We start from the raw sequence: 9,666 nt of genomic DNA, 5'->3' as shown, positions 1-9,666 counted from the left end.
CTGATCAACGACACTGTGCGGTAATAAAACAACAAAATAAAAAATATACAACTATTTGAATGATTTAACACGCATTAGGCCCACAGTTCAGGTGGTTTTCACTCATATATTTCACGTTGGCTCAACACATGGTTCTTCCGCACATTACTCGGGTGATTAAAGGGCTCCGTCATTATTCTTTCTCTTGTTAAGTCCAGTCTCCGATTTCAAGTGTCTCCTTTTACACATTTGAGCCGCCACATTCATCTTCCTAGTCAGTTCACTTTTATTGCTGCTGCCGCTAGCTGGCGCAAAATACACACGCACACGCACACACACGCACGCACGCACACACACACACACACACACACACACACACACACACACACACACACACACACACACACACACACACACACACACACACACACACACACACACACACACACACACACACACACACACACACACACACACACACACACACACTCCTCAGTGGGATGGACTCGTAGGGGCACAACATGCCTCATCACTTCACTTGCTCCACAAATCCTGCTGGTGGAAGCATGTTCTTCCAGGTAGGCCTACTACAAGTTGCCACCGCTTTGCCATCGTTCAACACACTTTATTCAATGAGGAATCTGGGATCCCTCGACTGGATGGGCGTAGTCTACGTGCTTTGTCACCGAGGCGGAAAAAGTTGCGGGACCAGGTCATACTACACCAGCAGTGCAGCGCTTTAAATATGACCTGCTGGTGCTGCTGCTGCTTCTCGAAGAGGAGTAGGGCTGCTGCAGACTCGCTCTGAAGGACCGGAGACCCCCACCCAGAGAAGAGGAGACCCCCACCCAGAAAGGACCGGAGACCCCGGTCCAGAGAGGAGAATCCCCATCCAGAGGAGAGGAGACTGGGAGCTCACAGCCACCAGCGGATCACTTTCTCCCACGATCCAAACTTTTGTTTTCCTGTGGTTATTTGATCACAACCAGGCGATGTGATTGTTATAACTGTTCGTTTTAAAACTATTTTTAATAAATAGGCTAGGGCGATGTAGTTTGGCTCAACTTTAAGTGACATTTCGAGCTACTTGTTATCACCATGGCAACGACCCTGAAGCCTCTGAACCGCGCCGTCGGCCTGCTGGGACTTCTGTGGGGCTGCCTGAGCGCCCTGCACGGCGCCCACTGCGGCTTCAGCGACAACCACGTGCACTCCAGCTTTATTTATAGGCGCCTGCGGAACCACGAGCGCAGGGAGATCCAGAGAGAGATCCTCTCCATCCTCGGTCTCCCGCACCGCCCCAGGCCCTTCTCGCCCGGGAAGCAGGCGTCCTCGGCGCCCCTGTTCATGCTCGACCTGTACAACGCCATGTCCATCGAGGAGGAGGAGGGAATACAGCAGCCGCAGAGCGCGGGGAAAGGCTACGGCGGGAAGCACTACGGAGCCCCCACGCGTAATAAGGCGCTCCACGCGTCGCCGTCCGCCCAGGGCTACTCCCGGATGGCGCACTACCGCGCGGCACCCCTCACCAGCCAGAGCCCACCGCTGCCCCCCGCCGCCGCGGCCCAAGACACCAGCTTCCTCAACGATGCTGACATGGTCATGAGTTTTGTTAACTTAGGTGAGTTGGTGTTAACTTAGTTGCGTCAGATGGTCACCCTAGTTCGATTGTTGTGCACTGGTTTTTGTTTTGTTTGTTTTGATGGAGCTGGAGGTCTGTGTTATTAGGATAATATTGGGCATTTTCCCCGTGTTCAGTATGCTTTCTTATTTCTCATACTTCCTATAGGCCTATTGTACTTTGGAGAGGATAAGTAGGATCATATCGTTTATTTCTTTATTCTTTGAAACAGATTGATCCCTCGTCCCACTCGTGTATTATGACCTAATTAAGTTGTTCTAACTTTGAAGAAATGTGGCATGTAATGCAGGCAGGCCTCGGCGTTTTAAAGCTGTCCATTTAGTTCTCCTGGATAGTTAAATTATTCAGTTTCTTCGGTAGCAGCCGAGCCTTGACCCAGCGGTTCAGAGCAGCTTATCAGATGACTGTCTGACCTTGGGAAAATTGTTCTCAATTATTTCCTGTTGTTAAGACGGAACGCGGCAGAGCGATGCCTTGTGTAGTCCATACCCTGGTTTATCCCCTCTCCTCGAAGGCCAACGTTGTCTTTGCCACTAATTGAGGGCGCAACGCTTTTGTTTATTTCATCAGACTTAAGCATCAGTTACATTTAATAGGCTCAGAAACAGCGGGCTTCTTTTGTAATGTGATACAAAGTCGATAATGAGATGAACGCAGCTTCACAAATTGGCCTGTAGGTTCCACGCCATGCACTATAAAGCAGAAACAAAATGTGTATCAGTATAATCACAAGTCAAAGGAATGTTTTTTTCTTCTCAAAGAGACCGTGATGCATGTAAAGCTGAATATATGTTGAGCTGGTTGGAGAACTAATCCCTCACCTTGGCCCATGGGCCCATCTGTTTCCACTTAGCGCTAGCGGGGCATGCACACTGTCAGCCTTGAAAGCTCCGCTCTCATGTTGGGGACTGTCAGTGAAGTATTCAATTGCTCTTTATGGCAGAACACTCCAAGCTCACTGTTGACGGTTAACTTCAAATGTTTTACAAACCACTCTGTGACTCATCCGAGTCACTCACTGAGGCTACTAATAATAAACCATACTACCACTAACAACAACAACGCGATACTAATAACACTAATGATGATATTATTAACCTGCTAATACGAATACTAATAATATAAGTAATAATAATATTATTAATAGGCTACATGCATTCATTATTATTATTAATAATAATGATAATAATAGCAATAATACAACTAATAATAAAATTAATAGTTATAATAGAAAGCACTAGAGTCAAATTGCTTAGGTGCAAACAACATGTCGGAAAACTATGGGAAAAATGGATTCAATAATTTAAAAGTTTATTTTATCACATTAAGTAATTCATGTACATTTTTATAGATACCCTCAGTAACAATCTTCCCTCAGATTACTATTGCTATAATAAGACCTACCCTGTAAAGTACTAAATTAACCCACTACAACTAACATATTGGTTTGAAAAACGATGGAAAAGACTTAAACCAATACCAATTATTATTATTGCTAATTTTATTCAACATAATTGATTCAGCAACCCATATATTTTGAACACGGCCTGTGTTTTTCTCATCTCCAATAGAATTTCTGAGAATATCATAGATAGGCCTATTGAACGTCATTATATTCCTATGGCTGTTAAAGGAGTGAGTGATGCTAGCCAATCCGGGTCAATATAAGGTCAGGTCTACGGACGTGTCATAGCCACATGACGTGGAGTCTTTCCCTTTAACTGAAACACAAATTCAAGCTTTGTATTTTCTGCAAGGAAAAACGCATAGGCCTACATATGGAATATCTTTCATTGTATCGTAAACGGCATCATCTGAACTGCGTGAGTCAATATGAGGTCAGGAATGAGGTTAGAATCCGTCGGTCACATGATGTGAAAGCCTGCTCCTGCCTCTACTACCCTCTGCGTGACGTGAGAAGCCGACGAAAGCGTCTTTAATTGAAATCAGCCTGTTTTCCCTCCCTGACAGCCCATTCATCACGGCCAGAGAATGCAGTTAGCTGCACAGTAGAGGGCCTGTCTGGGAGCGGCTACCTGTATTCACTTGACTGATTTAATGGAGTGGAAAGTGCTTTTCTAGGTAGTCAAAATGTTTAGATTGGAGCTGGAATGTGAAAGAAGATGTGATGAATGTATTCCAGCGTGGCGTTTCACATCCACCCCGCTCACGCCCGCTCCGAGCGGGAGCTGAGCCCCCTGTTTTCGGATGAGTAACTGTGTTTCCCTTTCTCCCGTTCAAACATGGCCGCCGCTGTGTTTTCCTTCTCCAGTGGAGAAAGATAAAGACTTTTCCCACCAGCGGCGACACTACAAGGAGTTCCGCTTCGACCTCACCCAGATCCCGGACGGGGAGGCGGTCACCGCCGCGGAGTTTCGTATTCACAAAGACCGGGGCTATGCCCGCTACGAAAACGTCACTCTCAAGGTCACCGTCTATCAGGTCGTCAAGGAGTTCCCCAACAAGTGAGTAAGAGATGGATGCAGAAGGGTCTTATCGGTAGTGTGTTGTCTTTCACACAACAGTGCTCTGTGTTGTTGATTCATTATGATGTTTTGCACAAATTATAATTTGTTGTGTGTCGTGTCCATATGAGGACTGTGTGTCTTGTTTCATTCATAGTTCTGCTAAAACAGTTATTTGGGAAACATAACGACCCCATAGCTTGTTGAAGCCTGAAACACCAACCAAAATAATGTTTGTTATTGAATTAGCATCATGAAAAGGCCTGGTCAAATGAGCTCTCTTATCATCATTTAAGTATTATTTCAATATATATTTCCCAGCCCTGTACAGCGTCTTATTTTTACATTCAAGCAACACTTCCCCAGGCTCTTAATAAATAAAAGAAAATAACTCGATGATTAAATTGCAAATGACACAAGACAAATTTCTTTGTGATTGAATAATTTTCTTACGGCCGGGGACACATTATTTATAGCTCTCAAACATATGAAATACATAGAGACGGCAATATCTTTTTTATTTCCTACCACAACGTCTCCATTTCAAAAGGGTAAAAAAAAACAACAGAGCAGGAACATTTCTTTAGCAGCTGTTGTGGATTTCCACCGTTGTATCTCTCAGGGAGCAGTCCGTGGTTGTACAATGCGGCTATCTGCTATCTCGGACCCTGTTCCACTTCATTCTCACTGCGGCCCTCCTTGCAAATATAGTTCCGGGATAAAGAGGATTCCATTAGTCGGCCGGCCACTTATGAAGCCTTGAAGGCCTGTCACTCAGCACCCCTTATGTGTTGCCTACCAGGGCAGCCCGGGGCCCGGATCGGGTTATGAGGGCCCATTAGGGGGTGTGGTGGGACCGGGCCTGTCACGGGGGGGGGGGGGGCCCGTACGCTGTCTGCTTTACCCTCTCCTCTCGCATGCCCACCACCTGGGTCCCTTAACAATATTCCGGAAGTTTGAGCCATAACTCAGCCGAAGGCACAGGGGTGCACTTAAGGGAACGGGCCCACATTAGCTCACCAGAAATGTGTTGAGGTGATGGAAGGCCAGATAGGCCCGTTACCCTTGGGGGCTTTGAAGAAGGCCCAGCCACTAAACCATGTCCCGTTTCAAACAGGGGGGGGGGTTGCAGACTGCCCCTTCAATGTTTCTACGGACAGATTTATGGTCTCCGGTAGACATTACTTATAACTATAACTCGATACTTGTCTTCTGACCCAACACTGTGCATATCATGTTTGCCGAGCCATGTGAAAAATGTGACGGCAAGTTTCCAAAGAAGGAACGTAAAGAAAAAAGCATTCTTCTAGAGCTTCAGGATCGCGCTACATTCGGCCGAACCACATGGTGTGTTGTGATTTGAAGGCGGTTTTGGTGGCGTGTGTTAGACGTGTGGTGCGGAGTGTGTGTTCATCCATCATGTGGTGTAATGTTTGGATCGTGTCAGTAATTTGGTTTAACTCCGCTTCCTGAAGTGCTTAAGACCATCTCTCAGCCCTGAAATGCGTCACAGCTCCCGACATCCTTACAGACTGCTTTCTAAATTTATCTTGGATTCCAGCATTGTTTTGGTTTAAGAGTCCCCCGAAAACAAATTGAGACTAAACAAAGTAAACACACACTTGTTACATTATAAATAAAATACAGATTTAAAGTGCCACCAATTTAGAGATTAAAAAAAGGATTAAGTTAAGGTTGAACCAAGAAAGTTAAACTAATGTTACTCATTGGCAACCCTGTCAGATAGTTTAAAACCTCAAAGCAACATTAGTGGTCAATCCCTGCTACTGTGTTTCAGTCTACTGGTGCGGAGGTTCGAAGCCTCTTCAATTCATGGCCGGATATGAGACTAAAGGAACTCCAAGACATAGTTTCATTAGCTTACTCCTTGTCATGTCAATGTTGTGAGAGCAATTGTTTAGGATAGAAAAGTTAATTATTTATACTATGTGTGTATACATATACATAAGTAAGGGAGTTATATAAGCAAGGAGACAGACTGATGCATCACCTTGTCAAGGTTTATTCACTCTAATGACCGGCTTGCGGAACGTTTTCTCTCTGATTACAGGTCAACTTTTATTATTGATTTTATTGCTACTGCTAATAATAAAGTAGTCCATTAGATTCTGCGGTTTGAAATAGCGTCCGTAGCAACGGTCTGTTATTCACAGCATCAGTCTGCTATCCAGAAATAACAGACCACTGAATGCCGTAACTGATCATTCAGAATTGAGCATTCAACAAAGCCATGTAATAAATATACATGTGTATGATTTGCAAATGTATTTATGTGTTTGTTGATATACTTTTGGTGATCAGCCCCAAAACTGAACTCAATGTTACAAGGGTAAAAAGCTTAATCAACTAAATATTATATTGCCTGATGTATATCTACTGTTTAAATTCTAATTTGAGAGTTTCACTTTTGAACAAACGCCCATTATCCATTCAGAGACGCAGAGATGTTTCTGCTGGACTCCAAGAAGGTGCGGGCGTCTGATGGGGGGTGGCTGGTGTTTGACATCACAGCCACCAGTAACCACTGGGTGGTCAACCCCCAGCAGAACATGGGCCTGCAGCTCTGTGTGGAGACGCTCGACGGTAAGGGGAACCTCCAGCTTCTCTTTTCATTGTTCTGGACGGTTAATAAAGAGTTTTTAGAGTTGTTAGTATAGGCCCCTTTTTACGATATGAGGCGCTCGAGGGAGGGGGTTTCAGTCCATGTGAATACATACCAAACATAAATACTGTATGCCTATACTATATTTAACATGTATGTGGTTTAAATCACTTTCTGTTCAACGGCTACAAAAAGAAAAGGGGGAAAAAATACCAAAAATGACTTAAACGGATACAGTCGGAGAATAAAAAGCGTTTGACCGTTTCACTGGGTGTGAGCTGACGTGGCGCGTTCTGATTGGTCGCCCGCAGGCAGGAGCATCAACATGAAGTCGGCGGGGCTGGTGGGTCGCGGCGGGCCCCAGTCCAAGCAGCCCTTCCTGGTGGCCTTCTTCAAGGTCAGCGAGGTGCTGCTGCGCTCCATCCGGGCGGCCGGGGGGAAGAAGAAGAACGGCAACCGCAACAAGTCCGCCGGGCAGCAGGAGACGTCGCGGGCCCCCGGCGCCGGAGGTGGGGCCCCTCGCCGATCACGCCGGCTCTCTCTGCTCGCCGACCCCTAACCTCAGATGTTACTGAGCATGTGTCGCCGAAAACGGTTGAATGCTGTTTAATGAAGTGGAATCAGTATGCTTCAGTTTTGCGTCTGGATCTGTGTGTAATACAACAATATGTTAATTAAATGTATATATGCTTACAGTAATAACAGGGTTCACAGGATCCAATTTGATCACATTGTGCTCAAATATAGGTAGATCTAATAAGCCACACCTCACATCAGAACCATGATAATACTGATACTGATTAACATTTATGTCTTAAAATCAATTGAACAATACCCACGTACCTTTTCCTAACATATTTATTATATATCATTAGCAGTGCATCAATCCAGTAACTGTGGCTTAAAAAAAGTATGTTACATTATTTCTGTATTATTTCGGCTCTAAGCAACACTAAGTTATGTTGACCACTTTTCTTCATTTCTTTTTCCTTCTTCCAGACCTCAACATGAGTGAACAAAAGCAAGCCTGCAAGAAGCATGAACTCTACGTCAGCTTTCGAGACCTGGGCTGGCAGGTATGCAACACGACCGTTATAACCACGTAATCCACAACTCCGGCGAGGTCAACGGTGTATTCGGTGTAACGATCATGGAAGTTGCCATCGCTCTCCGGTCACAATGAAAGACAGGGACACCTTCTATTCTCTCCAAGGACTCTGTAGCACCTTAAAGAAAACCTTTCCTAATGGCAACCTGGCAGGCTCATACCCGACTCGCTGATATCTTTGGGGGCCTGCACATCCTCAACCAGTTTTAATTTTAGGCCAGCGTGACGTTGCTCGGATAACAGCAAGTTGTGCGGATCTAATTGAAGGTAGTTCTTAAATAAAGGTTGGAGGTGCGCCACTTTCTTCAAAGCCCCGTTGACGTGTTCGTATCTGACATTTTGTTGGCGGGATGAAAGGGGCTCCGCTTACACAAGACTTCTGTTGAACCCATTGAATGCTCAATAGACAGCCTTGAATGTATAACCACGCCGCTGCCTGCTAAACCGTGTAAAGGTTTCTACCTGAATGCCATGCACCGTGTTATAGTGCATTTGTCACATACTTTGTACAACGATTTCCAATGCATTCTTGTGAAGTGTGATGGTGGGGGTGCCACTCTGGCTGTGTGTGTGAGGTCTACGCCGTACTGTGTTGGTTTGATTTGTGTTATTTATTGAAAAGGTACTCACAGAAAGACAACTTTTTTTCCCCCTCCTCCTCCCCCTCCTTCTCCTCCTCTTCCTCCCCCTCCCCCTCCCCCTCCCCCTCCCCCTCCTCCCCCTCCTCCTCTTCCTCTTCCTCCTCCTCCTCCTCCTCCTCCTCCTCCTCCTCCTCCTCCTCTTCTACAGGACTGGATCATTGCACCGGAGGGCTACGCAGCTTTTTACTGCGACGGAGAATGCTCCTTTCCTCTCAATGCGCACATGAATGCGACCAATCATGCCATTGTGCAAACCCTGGTGCGTATTTTGTCTGCCTGCATCCAACGTTTATTTGACCAGCATTCCTAAAAGAGGAAAAACTACACCAACGCTAACATGTGTTAGCATAACAAACAACTTATTAACTGCCTGTCACTTCCATCTCTGTTTTTTCTTTTTCCTCTTCCAGGTTCATTTAATGTTTCCTGATAACGTGCCAAAGCCATGCTGTGCCCCCACCAAGTTGAACGCTATATCAGTGCTCTACTTCGACGACAGCTCCAACGTTATCCTTAAGAAATATAGAAATATGGTAGTGAGGTCTTGTGGCTGCCATTAAGCGTGAAGAGTCACTGTTTATTTATGATAGGTGGTATAACCCAAAAATAAATATATGTTCCACAGATGTGATCCAATGTACAGTATTATGTATATATGTTTTGATATCTAATTTATTTTCCACTCTTTTGAAAGACAACAACACTGAACGTCATAACATTCATTCAAAATGGCACTTGACTGTTTCCCTTTCTGTCCATTGGCATATAATCTCTATTAGTCACAGCTATATATATTAGAACCTTGATTTTATATATATATATCTCCATTGGATATTTACGCATCCACTGGATTATAAGAATATTACATAATAAGATGTGCTTGGTTCAATGCAGACTGGAATGCATTGAACCTCAAAGCACCTAAACAGATAGATTCTGATGAAACATATAAACGTATACATTTTGCGAGGTGTGTTTCCTGTTGTGTTCTTTTGAATAGAGCTGTCCACCCTCAAAGCACTTACAATCAAACATTTCATGTTGTTAAATAACTGCCTTATTACTGCAAAGCAACGAAACTGAGTATTCTTTGTTCCTTCACATCAATATAAAGATCTTCAACAACTTTTTTGGCACTACAATTATATTCTCACCAAACAAACAATTGTAGTAGTTGTGTTTTGTATCTCCATGTTACAATATCATCA

At 44.6% G+C, this 9,666-nt stretch overlaps 1 protein-coding gene across 1 annotated transcript in view; it reads left to right on the top strand.

Moving 5' to 3' along the window:
* Window positions 1–460: 460 nt before the first annotated feature.
* bmp5 (bone morphogenetic protein 5) overlaps window positions 461–9,666 on the top strand; it is a 9,260-nt gene continuing 54 nt past the window's right edge. Inside the window, exons 1-7 of the mRNA XM_030379282.1 lie at window positions 461–1,600; window positions 3,894–4,086; window positions 6,542–6,690; window positions 7,021–7,218; window positions 7,709–7,785; window positions 8,607–8,717; window positions 8,869–9,666. The exon at window positions 8,869–9,666 is cut by the window's right edge and continues 54 nt beyond it. Coding sequence (XP_030235142.1) covers window positions 1,078–1,600; window positions 3,894–4,086; window positions 6,542–6,690; window positions 7,021–7,218; window positions 7,709–7,785; window positions 8,607–8,717; window positions 8,869–9,018 — 1,401 coding nt within the window. The 5' untranslated portion in view covers window positions 461–1,077 and the 3' untranslated portion in view covers window positions 9,019–9,666. The remainder of the gene's footprint in view (window positions 1,601–3,893; window positions 4,087–6,541; window positions 6,691–7,020; window positions 7,219–7,708; window positions 7,786–8,606; window positions 8,718–8,868) is intronic.

The sequence above is a fragment of the Gadus morhua genome, chromosome 15 (assembly GCF_902167405.1).
Source record: "Gadus morhua chromosome 15, gadMor3.0, whole genome shotgun sequence".
NCBI classification, from domain to species: Eukaryota; Metazoa; Chordata; class Actinopteri; order Gadiformes; family Gadidae; genus Gadus; species Gadus morhua.
Note: the sequence above shows the minus strand (reverse complement) of the source record. Positions and strands in the feature narration are given on the sequence as shown.